Source organism: Euprymna scolopes, chromosome 43 (genome assembly GCF_053919585.1).
Source record: "Euprymna scolopes isolate OS-2025 chromosome 43, ASM5391958v1, whole genome shotgun sequence".
In the NCBI taxonomy this organism is placed as follows: Eukaryota; Metazoa; Mollusca; class Cephalopoda; order Sepiida; family Sepiolidae; genus Euprymna; species Euprymna scolopes.
Window position 1 is genome coordinate 31,271,533 of NC_136524.1, and position 17,500 is coordinate 31,289,032.

Here is a 17,500-nt window from a genome sequence, read left to right on the forward strand (position 1 = left end):
TCGTTTCTCGCTCCTAGACAGGGTTCAGAAAATGGTCGGCAACATGATATGTCCTGAACTATCAATTAGACTCCAACCTCTTTCTCATCACCAAAACATAGCATCCTTATGACTGTTTTACGAGTATTTCAATGGCAAGTGCTCTGACAAACACAAAGCACCACTACCCTTTTAACAACAATACTCTTGTCAAACCTGACAAGCAGTAGAATCCTATTCTGTCGAGATCTTTAGATGCTGTAAGGCCTTCTACTAGAATAGCTTTTTCCCATGGACGGCTGCATTTTGGAATTCTCTCCCAGACCCCTGCTTCCTTGACTGTACTGACATGCAGAAATTCAAGTGTAATGTAAACAAACATCTTTCTACCCAACTTCCTAAATAGTATCCCTGCAAATCTAGTCCCAAATAGTAGCCCCTCACAACCAAGTATCTCTGTGCCTTATTTGAGGTGAAACGGCATTAATATATATATATATATATATATATATATATATATATATATATATACTAGCATGGGTGCCCGGCGTTGCCCGGGTGTTTAGAGGTGTATGCTGAGCAAAAAAAAAAAGGGGGTAATTTTTTAAATTTTGACCCCTATTATGACCCCTGAAAATTTATTATTTTGGCCTCAAATCAAGTTATTACGTTAGATCCATGTCCACGGAACCTATATCTAAAATTTCAAGGGTGTAGACCCAAAATTGTCGGAGGAGTTTGGTAGAGTTCTTAAAGGTCAAATCGTTGAAATTTGACCCCTTAACAGCCAAATTTCTGGCTGACCCCTGTCACATCGATTTTCCCAAATCTCAGTACCCAGTATTTCAAATTTTGAGTCTATAGACTAAAAATTGACAGAGTTATTGCGTAGGGAAATGTACACAGACAGACAGACACGTTCACTTTTATATATATATATATATATATATATATATATATATATATATATATATATATATGACTACTTCATTAAATCACATAAATTAATGTACAAAGATATAATTTTATGCATGAATTTTTAGTATTTACTTCAACAGCGCTCGATACATAGGTAGAGCTACATAGTAAGTTATGCAAATATATATGGCAATTAAGCTACACAGAATATTCCATGTTTCATTTTTGTGAGAAATTGTCAGTCTTACGAATTTTCACGAGAATGAAACCTGGAATATTCTGTGTAGCTTAATTGCCATATATATTTTCATAACTTTATATATATATATATATATATATATATATATATGGTTTTTACTCAATTTTAGCAGGAATATCCCATGGCTTACAAGTTTGTCCTTTACAACAAGCACGGTCACTTGTGATAAATCCTTTGTAAATATCCTTAAATTAATAACTTTGTACTCTGCAAAAAAATATTTTTCTTTGATGCGCCTTCCATGAAACTTTTCCTTACTATGTGCAAGACATTTTAAATTCACTCTAACCATATCACTGGTTGTTGCAACTCCCAATGCCGGTAATCGATCAGGCAAAACCGAGTATGTGTTTATATTGAACCCAAATAGAAACCCATTTTGGGCTATGTCCAAAATTATTCTGAAGTGCATTTTTGGCGCAAACAGCTCAAACCAGAACTATTTCTGGCTTATATTTCTCATCTCCTGTTGTCGTTTTGCATTCCTTCAATTGCTATCAGATGTTGGCATTCCACAGTATCATCTCTTGGATAAGTTAAAGTGAATGTTTGGGACTTATAAACCTACTAGGTGAATTTTGAATCATTGGATCAGTGTTTATTATTTATATCTGTACTCCTATAAATCTGTTGTTTTTTTGTTTGTGTGTATTGATATTCATATTAAAAACACTTTCCTATTTATTAGTATTTATTTGAAAACAAAAAGGCCGTTTTTAATGTGGGGTTAAACCAGCTCCCCGAAAAGGCAAAAGGGGCACTCTGTTAGGGACCAAAAAGTAAAAATTGTCCCAGTATAGAGGGTTTCCCCTCCATTGACTGAGACAAATTAATTTAAGTGAAACATCGGAACAGATATTTCACTTAGATCTTGGTCCAAAGACACAGAATAACAGAAAAAAAAAAAAAAAAAGCAAGCCTTTTTTCTATTTATTTAAAAAGAAAATACAACTTTCTTATATATGGGCCGTGGAATTGTAAACACAAAATTCTTTCCATATATATTTATGTATACGTATATATTTTTGATTTATAAAATTTTGCCTACCAAACTCCTCCTAGAGTTTTTGATCTACAGACATGAAACTTCATAAAAAGGTATTTGAACATATGCAAAACTATATATTTGGGTTTTAACCTGGAAAATGAGTACAAAAGTGTGAAAATTAAAAAAAAGAAAATGAAATTAAATTTGCCAGATTAAGGTCAAACACCGGTATTACAAATATGCATGCATAACGTAATAGCTATTGGTTCATGATTTAATTTTAGCCTTGCAGCAAAGGCAAAAATAAATCGTAAGCTAATCGTTTTGGTTTCGATTCTCGGTAGTGTCGCATGAGTCATTTTTTTTTAACTTTTTAAAACAATAATATATATATTGGTCCAATATAATAGCAAATACGAAATGTGCATTAATCAAAATATAATATTTAAGTGTATTTTACTATCGGGCAATGCCGGGCACCCTGCTATTATCTATAAAAGTGAGAATGTGTGTAAGGACATTTCACAACCTATATACTCAACAAATTTTAATCTACAGATTTGAAATTTGGTATATAGAGTATTCGGACATGTGGAAAACTTTTTAGTTTGTTTTCATCCGGATAAAAAGGGCTACTAAGGGGTCAAAATTGAAAAATTTGGTATGTGGGGGTCATCACATTTTTATCTGTGTGTTAACTGTTTCACGAATGCACATGTGTGAATAGTACACATTGCAGATTACTTGTGTTAAGAATATGTAGCTTGAAAATACCTTTTAAAGATCGTGTCACGCTGGTCTAATGGTTATTGCACTTGATTCACTGTCTTTAGGTTTTGGGTTTTGGTTTCAATCTCAGCTCAAGTATTTTTTTTTTTTTTTTTTTACAAGAAGTGAATGGTTTCGAAAAAAGCGTAATACTCAAATGCACATGTTTCAGTTTCTGTATTAATTAAAATATAATATTTATGCATATTTTATGACCAGTCAATGCTGGGCAGCCTGCTAGTATATATATATATATATATATATATATATTAAGTAATGTGATTGATAATTTAAAATTTGAAAAATCAATTTTCAACTAAATTAAAAATCCGTTTCATAAGAAGGAACAACAACAAAATCAATTATCTGTACGATCGTTTCGGAAAACAATGCTTTTTATTGTGGTAAACATCCAGTTACGAATAATAATTACATGATTTTTTTCAATAAGCAAGGTCTCCTCGTCAGCAAATTTTGAAGGGTTTTTATTAAATTTAAAAGACACCATAAACAACCTAGCATTAAAAGTAAAGTTATATATATATATATATATATATATAATATTATTTTTTTTGGAAAAAGAAATCCAGCAGAGTGCTCAATTATAAGGAAAATACGAGCATATTTATATATGTATATATATATATATCTATTTTTGTTTACAGAAAGTTTTTAGATAAGGCAAGTCATTAGTAAGTGTATATTTAGAGTCACAGGATTGGAAGCTGAAAAGGTGACTTTATGCATTCAACAACTCATTTTAATAGTACTAGAGTGTTGACCATGAATTAACTAACTTAGGAGGAGGAACAATGAGTGTATATGACATTGCACTTGTTTTCTTGTGGTATAATGCAACTAGTAATAAAATTTGTTTTTATTTATTTTTATTTTTTTTTACGATTTTTCACTCTAAACAAGGCATATTGCTGCCTGGAATATAAGGGGGTACTATTTGGGATTGTGTCTAACAGGAAATTTTGGAGAGTTGAGCAGCAAGACATCTTTTCACATTACATTCAAACTTTTGCAAACTAGTAGAGCCAGGAAAGCAGAAAACAGGGAATTCCAAAATTTAGCAGCCTGAGGGAAGAAACTATAAGAGTAGAATATTTTCAGACATCAAGGGAGCTCAACAGAGAAGAGGTGGGATTTTGCTGCTTGTCAGGTTAGTCAGGAGTGTGTACGTTGAGAGGTAACAAGTGCTATGAGTTCATCAGAGCACATTTCATTAAAGTACTTGTAAAGCAGGCGACATTGTGGCGATGGGACAGAGGTTGGAGCTTGGCTGATGGTGCGGTGCAACAACACTACATGGCAACAATACTACATGCATGGGCGAATTGTGACTTTGTAAAGATTCAGGAAACTCTCTGATGTGATTAATTTTCTAGCATGGTAGGAGCCCACTTTCTTTGTGACAGCTTTGGCAATATCCTCAATATATTTATTCGAATTCATGTTGCCTGTGGACAACATCTTATTGGTATTATTCTGAATGCTGTTATTATCTTGGATTTTATTCTAACAACGTTCCAGTCAATGTTGCATCTGACTTTCATCAGGTGCGTTATCACTAAGATCCTGCAGCATGGCAGATAAAAGTGCTAAGTAACAATCGGTAGTATTCTGGGGGTTTATGGTTCAATCTTCACTACAGATGATACTAAGAATGCAATTATGAGTTACATAAGACTCATCAGTTTGCCCTGTATTTAAGAATTCAGTTGGTCGGTCATCTTCCTCTCAGTACAGACTAATAAGTCTCCTGTACGTTATGCGTAAGTTACTGAATCTGTGTCATAGAGAAGTGCTCAACCACCTCAGCAAAAATAACCTTCTTAGTGACATGCAATGTGGTTTCTGTTTAGCTAGATTTACAGCAGATGTGCTTACGGTTATATCTCATAAGATTAGTGATCTCTTGACAGAGGCTTCCTTTCTAGGGAAATTGCCCTTGACATAACAAAGGCATTTGATAGGGTATGGCATAAAGGTTTACTTCACAAGATCTCCGCTATGGTATAGCTAGAAATGTCTTCTCAGTTATTAAATCATTTCTCTCTGATAGGTTCATAAGAGTAGCTCACAGTATTAATGCTGGAGTCCCTCAGGGGTCCATCCTGGGCCTAACTCTTTTCCTGATCTACGTCAATGATCTCTCAAATCACACCCTTAGATCATTCGTAGATATTTTTGCTGACAACACTATCGTCTATGGAAACACATCAAAGGCCGTAAACGACCAAGTTCTCTCTGGTTCTCTTTCCTTTGATCATGTGGTTCAATGGGGGGGGGTACTTTTAAGGCTTCTATCAAGCTTCTATCTTTACATTATCAATGCTCTGATCCCCCATTTGGCATCAATTAAAATGAATGGCTCTCGTCTTGGGGAGGCTCCAAGTTTTAACAAGCTGCTGGGCTTGACCTTTACTCCTGATCTAAAATGGAACACATACATCAAATCCATTGCCAATGTTGCTGGAAAAATGATGAACTCCTTATATATAGTAGATGTCCTACTGCTGATGCAAGTCTCTACCTATATAAGAGCCAGATACTCCAAGGATGGAGTATTTTTGCCATATCTGGGCAGGAGCTGCTAGAAAGACCTTATTCTGCCTTGACTGAGTTCAAAATAAACTTCGTAGTCTAGTAGACAATGACCTTTTCTTTTACCTGTAACCTCTTTCTCACAGAAGAGACGTTGTGAGCCTCTCTGCTTTATTGTTATTTTCATGGCAAGTGCTTGTTTGAGCTCCAATCTATGGTCTCCCCTCACCATTCATGAGAAACACTCGTCTAGCTGAAACCACTATCAATAATCCCCCACTCTTTATCTGTGCCTAAACCTAAACATAGATTCCATGAACAAGACTTCTTTCTTAGAACTGCACGCCTGTAGAAGTTTTGTCTGTTTGCCTGCTTTCCAGCTGACTACAATATGGCTGTCTTCAAGCCCAATGTAAACAAGTTCTTGATAAGCCGTTCCCCTTAAGTAATCCAATTTTACCAAATTTACACTTCTAACGATTACTATGATATTGTCCTTTTGATCACTGTACACTCTTTAACCTATATCCTCGAGTGGCCTCTGGGCCTTGATAAGTGGAGACTCCTTTGTAAAAAAAAAAAAGAAGACTTCTACATGGTCACGGTTGATAGAACGAGCCTGTGGCTTAATAATTTATAACCTTTGTATATTTTTTTTTGTCAATAAATAAATAAATTCATTTATATGAATATATATTTTCTCTGTGATAAGTGTAAGTGCAAATTCAAAATGTAAGTTTAGTAAGCCAATTAAACGCATTTTTAAAAAAATAAGCAAACATTTATTTGAAATGAATAGGTATGTATTAGATACGTTTGAAAGCCAAATCACAACGCAATATTATAAAGAATAAACAATATTTATTTGTTTAAAATTAATATAATTCGAAGTAAGACATCATCTTCAGAATTTTCCTTTTTTTTTTCTTGCCATTGTGTTGGAGAAGAAAATCAATTATTAAAAGAAAATCTACATGTTCTTCCTCTGCAGTGTTTCCTTTTTCTTTTTTGAAATGCTGGAAGAGTGTTGGCTACACGATATTTAGTTAAAGTTGCAGGTTCTGTGATAGAAGCATTGATTAAACTTTGAAAGGAATATGTATATATTAGATATGTTTGAAAGCCAAATAACAATGCAATATTATGAATATCCATCCATAGCCCTTGAGCCCCTGGAGCGGCATAAGCCATCTACAACTTTGTAGATGCTTTTGTAGCGGCAGTTCTTTTTACGGGGTGAGGGCGCTGCGCCACACCCAACCTTCCCAGAAGGTACGTACAGCACCTAGCTTTCCCAAATGGTCACCTATCTGATACTGGCCAGGCTCAACGTTGCTTAACTTCAGTGATCTGGCGAGAACTGGTGTGTCAACGTGATTTTGCTGTATATTATGAAGGATAAACAATATTTACTTGTTTAAAATTAATATATTTCTATGTAAAACTTCATCTTCAGAATTTTGTACATTTTCTTCAGTTTTTTTCTTTCTTGCGATGGTATTGAGTTCATAATATTGTGTTGTGATTTGTTGTTCAAAACGTATCTAATGCACACGTATTCATTTCAAAATTTAATCAACGCTTCTATCACAGAGTTCAAAATAGACTTTGTAGCCTAGTAGAGGATGACCGTTTCTCTTCCCTGCAACCTTTTTCTTACAGAAGAGATGTTGTGAGCCTTTCTCTGCTTTGTTATTTTCATGGCAAGTGCTCGGCTGAGCTCCAATCTATGGTCTCCCCTCACCATTCATGAGAAACACTCGTCTAGCTGAAACCACTATCAATAATCCCCCACTCTTTATCTGTGCCTAAACCTAAACGTAGATTCCATGAACAAAGTTTCTTTCTAAGAACTGCACACCTGTGGAACTTTCTACTGTTTGCCTACTTTCCAGCTGACTACAATATGGTCATCTCCAAGTCCAACGTGAACAAGTTCTTGATGAGCTGTCCCCTTAAGTAATCCAATTTTCCAAATTTACACTTCTAACGATTACTATGATATTGTCCCTTTGACTACTGTACACTCATTAACCTATATCCTCGAGTGGCCTCTGGGCCTTGATAAGTGGGGACGCTCTTGTAAAAAGAAAAAAAAAAGAAAAAAGAAAAAAAAAGACTTCTATATGGTCACGGCTGATAGAACGAGCCCATAGCTTAATAATTCATAACCTTTTGTATATTTTATTTTGTCAATAAAAAAATAAATTTATTTATATGAATATATTTTTTCTCTGTGATAAAAGCATTGTGTAAGTGCAAATTCAAAATGTAAGTTTAGTAAGCCAATTAAACGCAGACTTTTAGAAAAATAAGCAAACATGTATTTGAAATGAACAGGTATGTATTAGATACGTTTGAAAGCCAAATCACAACGCAATATTATGAAGAATAAACAATATTTATTTGTTGAAATTTAATATAAGACGAAGTAAGACATCATCTTCAGAATTTTCCTTTTTTTTCTTCTTGCCATTGTGTTAGAGAAGAAAATCAATTATTAAAAGAAAGTCTGCATGTTGTTCCTCTGCAGTGTTTTCTTTTTTGAAATGCTGGAAGAGTGTTGGCTACACGATATTTAGTTAAAGTTGCAGGTTCTGTGATAGAAGCATTGATTAAATTTTGAAATGGAGATGCATATATTAGATATGTTTGAAAGCCAAATAACAATGCAATATTATGAAGGATGAACAATATTTATTTGTTTAAAATTAATATATTTCTATGTAAGACTTCATGTTCAGAATTTTGTACATTTTCTTCATTGTTTTTTTCTTTCTTGCCATGGTGTTGAGTTCATAATATTGTGTTGTGATTTGGCTTTCAAAACGTATCCAATGCGTACGTATTCATTTCAAAATTTAATCAACGCTTCTATCACGGAAGCTACAACCTTAACTAAACATTTATTTGCTTATAAATCAAAGTACTTTTCGATATAATTTCGTTTTCATCTGGATAGGACACAGTTTTTTTTTTTTTTTTTTTTTTTTTCATCTTGTTTATCCCTTGTGGCATGATGCCACCAAGAAAAAACTAAGATCCATTTGGTGTTATACTTTGATTTATAAATTTATTTATTTTTTTAATCTGCATTGAATTGGCTTACTAAACTTACATTTTTAATCTGCACTTAAACAATGCTTTTATCATGGAGAAAATATATATTCTTATAACTTTGCATGTGCGGCCACATGTATCTCCCAACCTGGACATTTATAAATCACCATTGATAACACCAAACAGGCCTGGTTTTTCTTAGTGGCATCATGCCACGAGGGATAAATAAGATGATGAAAAAAAAAAAGAAAAAAACCCCAAAAACCATGGCCTATCCTGATGAAGACGTTATTACGTCGAAAAGTACTTTGATTTATAAACAAATATTCGTTTATTTTTTTTTTTTTTAAATAATCTATGGCATAATAAGCTTACATTTTCAATTTAAATTTATGTTTATGAAGTTTTGCTGATTAAGCATATTTACCCATTCAGATGATTTCCAGGTTTTAATTTGAAGACCCTTCTGTATCCGATTTCTTTATTTAATAGTGAAGCCACTATCAATAATTCCCCCCACTCTTTATCTGTGCCCAAACCTAAACGTAGATTCCATGAACAAAGCTTCTTTCTTAGAACTACACGCCTGTGGAACTCTCTTCTGTTTCCCTACTTTCCAGCTGAATATGTTCGTCTTCAAGCCCAACGTGAACAAGTTCTTGATGTAATCCAATTTACCAAATTTTTACTACTAATGATTACTACGAATGACATTTTCCCATTAATTACTGTACACTCATTAACCCTCATCCTCGAGTGGCCTCCAGGCCTTTATAAATGGTGACTCCTTTGTAAAAAAAAAAAAAAAAAAAAAAGTGGCGACTCCTACTTACATATATACAAGTAAATTAATCTGAAAACCCTGCTAATATTGTATTTAGTGCACATTTTCTTTTAATTTTGCTTTATTTTATTTTATACTAGCAGGGGGTACCCGGCGTTGCCCAGATGTTTGGAGGTGTAAAAGAAAAAAAGTTTTAGTAGGAAGGTAGGATTGAACCCAGAAACCTTGACGCAAAGGTTGAAATGAAAGGGGAAAAAAGACAGACACCTAACTGTCTCGGCTACGATGGAAAGGAACTGATTAGGGCGTTAAGAGAATGTTTATGAAGCGAAATAAACAGGTGCGAGGAAGTGGTGTGGTGTCTGACCTAGTTTTGTGCTGCAAGACAGATCATTCGCTTTTCGAAGCGGCGAGCTGGTAAAAGTCAGGAAAATTAAATACACACGTGACCTCCGTTCTTAAGTCGTAGATATTATGATTTAGACGTGATATAAAAAGTTTTAAGGAGTGAGCCGACCGATCGCTTCTCAGAAAAAAGCCTTTCACGGACATACACAAAAAGCGAACATACATACACACACACATTTTGCCTTTTATATATATATAGACGGGGGGGGGGTACCCGCATGGCTGGGGTGTTTGTAAGTGTGTGTGTGTGTTGGGGGGGGGTGATCAAAACAACCCTGTTTAAAAAAAAACGTTGGCCGGGTGTTTGGAGGTGTAAAAGAAAAAAAAGTTTTAGTAGGAAAGTAGGCTTGAACCCCCAACCTTTGACACGGAGGTGGAAACGAAATGGGAAAAAAACCCTGGGACCTAACCATCTCGGCCACGACAGAAGAAGAATGAAAAGCATCTTAATTTAACGTTTATAAAACGAAATAACCAGGTGCTAGAAACTTAAGTCGCATGATGTTTGACCTTTAAACGTGATGCGGCTGCAAGCCAGTTTTCGCTCGTTTTATATTTAAAAGCGAAAGATACATGGGATGCTCTAAAAATCTGGAAAAAAATAGTGCATGAACATCAGGCAAATTAAATAGACAGGCGACCCCCGTTCGTAACTCTTAGATATTATCATTTAGACATGATATAAAAAGTTTTAAAAAGGAATGAGCCGAGCGAGAAGTCCAGTGAAAACAGCCTTTTACAGACATACACAAAAAGCGAACATACATACATACACACATTTTCGCTTTTATATTTAACTAGCGAGGGGTAGCCGCCGTTGCCCGGGTTTTTGGAGGTGGGGGGGGAGGTAAAAAAAAAAAGTAAGTATGAAGATCGAACCCGGAGCCTTGAGGCAAAGTTGTAAATTAAAGTGTGAAAAAAAAAAAAAAAAAAAAAAGTGCGGCGTTAACCATTAAGCCCTCCTCGAGATGCTAACGGAAACACGTTTGAATTTATTTAATTACTTGGATTTAGCAGGTGCCCGTTTTGATGAGTTAACGAGGTCAAGTTTGACTATGGGATTTCATTTACTGCTGAACGCTTCCCCCCCCCCAAGATGTTATAGGAAAAAGACTAACCCACATGCGGCGAGCGAAAAATGTTGAATATTTATCTTCCCGAAATCGACCAAATTAAATAGACAGGCGAGCTTCGTTGTTAACTGTGAGATATTACGATTTATATGTGATATAAAAAGTTTTAAAAAGTTGTGAAGCAAGCGACCGCTTCTCTGAAAGAAGCCTTTTTTAGACACACAGAAAAAGCGAACATACATGCATACATTTTCGCTTTTATATTTATAGATAGAAGATAGAAGAAGATGTTTTATGTAAAAAAAAAATTCATATCTTTTAACTGTTAACATTCATTCAGTATATTTTCCATTTCTTAAAAGCTATTTTAATATATTACATTTAAAAGATATTTTTACTTTAAATATTTATTATTTCTGTAAAGTTGTGTGTGTCTATAAACACCTTTTCTAAAATAAAAAAAAAATGTAAATGGATATTTATTTAGAAAAAAAATATTTAAATGAACATTTATTTAAAAAAGAAAAAAATATGTAAATGAACATTTATTTAAAAAAAAATATTTAAATGAACGTTTATTTAAAAAAGAAAAAAATATGTAAATGAACATTTATTTAGAAAAAAAATATGTAAATGGACATTTATTTAGAAAAAAAACAGTTTACGGATATTGTTATTATATCTAAAAAAAGATATTTATTTTTGTTATTAATTGGAAGACCCCAGTTATATTCCTTTACTTAATCTGAAAAATATGCTGATACTAGCAGAAACCCGGCGTTGCCTGGTATTAAACGTAAGTTTAAATTCCTTAAAAAAAAAATGTAGTAAAAAAAAAAAACAGAAAGAAATTGAAACATGTGCATGCGAGTATTTTGTTTTTTTCTAAATAGTTCATTTCTTGTAATTAAAAAAAAAAAAAAAAAATACTCAAGCTGAGATTGAAAACCTAAAGATAATAAGTCAAGTATGATAACCTTTAGACCAACGGAACACGATCTTTAAAAAAATGTTTTCAAACCTACTTATTTTTAACATTAGGAAGCTGTCATGTGAACGATTCATGCATGCACAGTCATGAAACAGTTGATAAACAGATAAAAATCCGATGACCCACATCACCCCCAGTACAAATCTTTAAATTTTGATCCCTTAGCAGTAGTTTTTTCCAGATGAAAACCGATTAAAAAGTTTTTGCACGTCTGAATACCCTATATACTAAATTTCAAGTCTGTCGATCAAAAAATTATTGAGTCTATAGGTTGAATGTTGTCCTTACACACGCACATGCACTCTCGCTTTTATAGATATATAGATTATGTGTTCTTTACAATCAATTTATGCTTAATAGATATATACTTACTTAATAAATATATACTTATGTATGTAATAGATATATATTTTACTTATATATATATATATACTTAATAGATTTATACTTAATAGATATATAGATTGTATTCTTTACTTAATCGATTTATACTTAATAGATATATATATATATATGTATATATATATACTTTAATAGATATATACTTTACTTATATATATATATATATATTAATAGATATATACTTTACTTATATATATATACTTTAATAGATATATACTTTACTTATATATATATATATATTTATAGATATATACTTTACTTATATATATATATATTTATAGATATATACTTTACTTATATATATATATATACTTTAATAGATATATACTTTACTTATATATATATATATATACTTTAATAGATATATACTTTACTTATATATATATATATATACTTTAATAGATATATACTTTACTTATATATGTAATAGATATATATACTTTACTTATATATATACTTTACTTAATCGATTTATACTTAATAGATATATAGATTGTGTTTTTTACTTAATCGATTTATACTTGATATAAACTTTACTTATATACTTTAATAGATATATACTTTACTTATATATATATATATATACTACTTAATAGATATATATTTTACTTATATATGTAATAGATATATACTTTACTTATATATATACTTTATTTAATAGATTTATACTTAATAGATATATAGATTATGTGTCCTTTACTTAATCGATTTATACTTAATTTACTTATATATGTATGTATATATATACTTACTTAATAGATATATACTTACTTAATAGATATATACTACTTAATAGATATATACTTTACTTATATATATATATATATATATATACTTAATAGATTTATACTTAATAGATATATAATTTACTTATATATATATATACTTTAATAGATATATACTTTACTTATATATATATACTACTTAATAGATATATACTTTACTTATATATATATATATACTTTACTTATATATGTATTAGATATATACTTTACTTATATATATATATATATACACTTAATAGATTCATACTTAATAAATATATAGATTATGTGTTCTTTACTTAATCGATTATGCTACATTACTTTGCTTGATCTATTATTTCTTTATTATTGTATTACATATTTATTGTGTAGTTTAATTATATTATATATGTGAAAAATTTATATATTTTTTAAACTATGTTAACATTCATTTATTATTCCATTTATTTAAACATACATTCACTTTCTTATCTATTTGATTTTGTTTCTGTAAATAAACATTTATTTTTAAAATAAAATAAATATGTAAATAAACATTTATTTATTAAAAAAAAATAAAAATCAGTTTATAGATATTGTGATTTCTTATGTCTGAAAAAAAGAAGAAAAAAAATTATCTCCAGTCTTAATTATTTTTGTAAAATTCCGTGTATGGAATTTTATGTATTGTCCTACATTTTGATATGTAAATAAACATATTTATTAAAAAAAGTAATGTAAATAAACATATTTATTAAAAAAAGTAATGTAAATAAACATATTTATTAAAAAATAAAATCAGTTTATGGAATTCATATGCTTTGACCTACATATTTTGACAATGTCTTCAAATTAAGTCATTTACTTCCGAGGAGTTTCAAAACTGTTTGGATCAATAAATATTCAATATCACTTATTTTTTTTATTTTTATAATTTTCAAGTTATGAAAAAATAAAATAAGTAAAATATTTTTTCCGATGCAAAGTTAGCGATTAATACAGATTATTTGTAGTATTTGCATTTATCGGACTACTGTTCTCATTTTCACAACGTTTCGGTCGATGTAACCTCTGACTTTCTTCAGGTGTATCTAGTCAAATTCTGGAACGTTTCTTTGGAACTCGGGAATTTGGGCCTGTGGTTAGAGTACTTAGAAAAAAAAAAAAAAATTGTAAAAGTGATATTCTCCTGAAGGTTGAAGGTTCAATTCCCAGTGTGGGTGACTGAAAAATACAATTGCGAATTACTTAGGACTTAGATGAGTAGACACACCTTCCTATGAGCAGACAGGGGAAAGGAACTAGTAGGCGAGTGAAGATGCAGGCCTCTACTGAGCAGTAGGTCTAATAGTCTTGAGAGGAGGGACTCGACGATCTTCAGGTTACCAATTCCTTCTGGCTCCTAAGAATGCGCTGCTGATTACACTCTGGAACAATAGAAAGGGGTGTGAGTAATTAATATGAGGGGTACAAGTACAATACTATCTATCTCCATCACCCACGGCGAGTTTTTTGCGGGCATGACAAAAAATTCTGAAGAAAATCTGTTTCAACTATTTACACTGTACAGGTATTAGTGAATTTTACTAGTGCTGGGAGCGCCGGCTGCGCGACCTTTTGCCTGGTTGAGTCTCAGTGATACCGGGGGCATTGTGCGATGCCAGTCGGCGTAAAGCCATGGGAGGCTTCTTGGGGGTTGTGTGTATGGCAGGTATATGAAGCTGTGGAGAGGCAGTATGCGTGGCGTCTACATTCTGCATGGGAAGACTAATATGTGTTGACTCTGCTGTATGTGCAGGGTCTCCAGCTGTCGGTGTGGCTGTGTCTACGGCTCTCTCAGGCGATGGGCCAGGGCTTGCGGGCGCGCCAAGGCACTTATCTTCCTCACCTGATGCTGATTCAGGGTTCCTTGCTGGAACGTTAATGGTAGGTTTTCCTAATCTGTTTGAGTGGATGACCGCATCCCTGATGATGGGGCTGAGGGACTCAATGATATCTTCATGTGAGGCTGCTTTAAAGGGGGTGAACTTACGAAGATGCTGGCGGTTTCGCAGAGTTAGTCTCCCAGAGCCATCTATCTTTACGACATATTGGTGGAACAAAGCCCTTCAAAATGACGTCTTTCAAAGTTGCCGTTCGGGTGCGACCAATTAACCACAGAGTGTAACCAGCAGCGCATAGATGAGTAGACACACCTTCCTATGAGCAGACAGGGGAAAGGAACTAGTAGGCGAGTGAAGGTGCAGGCCTCTACTGAGCAGTAGGTCTAATAGTCTTGAGAGGAGGGACTCGATGATCTTCAGGTTACCAATTCCTTCCGGCTCTTAAGAATGCGCTGCTGGTTACACTCTGGAACAATAGAAAGGGGTGTGAGTAATTAATATGAGGGGTACAAGTACAATACTATCTAGAACTTCTATCCAGTCATGGCTGATCTAATGAAAACAGGGTACTCTTGTGAAGTAAATAAAGGGTTCCGCTTGTTTCGACAGAAACATTCCCCAGTTCAACACAATACATCTGAAGAAGGTCAGAGTTTACATTGACTGAAACGTGAAAATCATACACTCAAGATGAGATTAGTAGTCCGAAGGATCCAAATAATATGAATAGCCAATCCTAACCTCAAAAATTCAGAAATGTAATATGGATTAGTAACATTTTGGCCAACTAATCCTCTGGCCTGCTTTGGGTAGGGTTGATACTGCTATCTTCAAAAATAATATATATAGAGAAAGAGAGAGAGAGAGAGAGAGATAAAATAAAAATTAACAAACCGAGTTATGTGTTCATCAACGTTTCATCTTTATTTTGAGACTTCCTCTGGATGAATACTATTTCCATTATTCTCATCATGTGTGTGTGTGTGTGTGTGTGTTCCCAAGTTCAACAAGATACACCTGAATGAAGGTTGGAGGTTACATTAATTACAAGAAACCTTCTCATAGCAATGGCCCAAAACACATTACCTGAAAGTACTTTCTTTAAACTCCGTGGCCTAACGTTCACAGGGAATATGAATTGGAACAGATACATTGAGATCATTGTCAAAGCTGCTGCAAATAAGGTGGGCTCTCTCTCCACCATGCTAGAAAGTTACTTACACTTGAAAGTATCCTGTACCTCTATAAGGCCACCATGCGCCCATGTATGGAGTACTGTTGTCATATGTGGGCTAGTGCATCTGCTGCTTGTCTCTCACTCCTGGACAGGGTTCAAAAGAGAGTCACCAACTTGATAGGTCTTGAACTTTCACCTAGGCTTCAGCTTCTGTCTCATCGACGAAATGTGGCATCCCTCTGCCTGTTCTACAAGTATTTTCATGGTGAATGCTCTGACGAACTACAAGCACTTGTACCCCCATGACGTAAATACCCCCAACAAACCCGACAAGCAGCTAAATCCCACCCCTACACAGGTGTAAGAAGGCCTTTTACTCCAATAGTTTCTAGTTTCTTCCCCAGAACTGCTAGACTTTGGAACTCCCCTCTGGGATTCTGCTTTCCCAACTGTACTGACATACAGAAGTTTAAGTGTAATGTGAACAAACATCTTGCTACTCGTCTCTTTTCATAGTATCCCTGCAACTTCCCTGATAGTAGCCACGTACTACAAAGTGGCACTGTGCCTTGTTTGAGGTGAAAATTGAATTTAAAAAAAAAAGAAATTGTGAAAATCACACTCAAGATGGAAACAGTAGTCCGAAGAATCCAAATAATATGAATAACCAATCTTCATCTCAATAATTCAATAACATAATATGGATTAATACTTGATGCAAAAATGAGCACAAATTCCTACTTAACAATCAGTTTGGCATAAAGTCAATGGGCTACAAGTTTTTAACAGGAAAAAACGTCTAGTTTTTAAATATAATTTTTTTTTAAATCACAATTTAAATTTTATTTTTCAGGTAATAATAAAGTCAAAGAAGAAAAATTGATACAGGAATGGTTCCTGCTAGTTAACAAAAGAAATGCTGTGATACGACGACAAATGCAACTGAACATTTTGTAAGTTGAATTATTTTTTATTTTGTCTATTTTATTCTTTTATTTTTTCTATTTTAACAAATAATGAATTTTTTTGAACATCATTTATATTTTTTTTCTTTTTTTTTTTTCTTTTTTTTTTGACCTTGTCTTAACATACCACATATCAAATCGGCATTCATTTTAAACAGATTGGACCTGCTTTCTCCAAAGTGAGAGTTTCATGAGAATATCAAATTCACAACGTTAGGTTTTTGCAATTTTTGCCAGGGAGGTGTCAAGCGTCCTATTACATACAATGCATCGTATTCCCAAATGGTCACTGTTTTGGTACTGACCAGGCTCAACATTGCTTAAATTTGGTGATTTAATGGGAAATGGTCTGTCAATGTGATTATGCTGTATTAGAGAGACACCCGAGGTAAAGAAATAGGAAGCCTTGACAAAAGGGGTAATGTCCCCAAATTAATTTGCAATTTTGGCATTGCATATGACTAGGGCTATGACAACAGAATATTCTTTTCATTGTATTGACTCTCGAGTGTATATCCGACACAGACAACCAAGAACCACATCACTATA

At 33.1% G+C, this 17,500-nt stretch overlaps 1 protein-coding gene across 5 annotated transcripts in view; it reads left to right on the forward strand.

Annotated features, from left to right (window-relative positions):
* LOC145268270 (EH domain-binding protein 1-like) overlaps positions 1-17,500 on the forward strand; it is a 725,308-nt gene that overhangs the window by 364,155 nt on the left and 343,653 nt on the right. For all 5 annotated transcript variants that reach the window (XM_080123631.1, XM_080123633.1, XM_080123634.1 and 2 more), the window contains one exon: positions 16,840-16,939. In XM_080123631.1, coding sequence (XP_079979757.1) covers positions 16,840-16,939 — 100 coding nt within the window. The remainder of the gene's footprint in view (positions 1-16,839; positions 16,940-17,500) is intronic.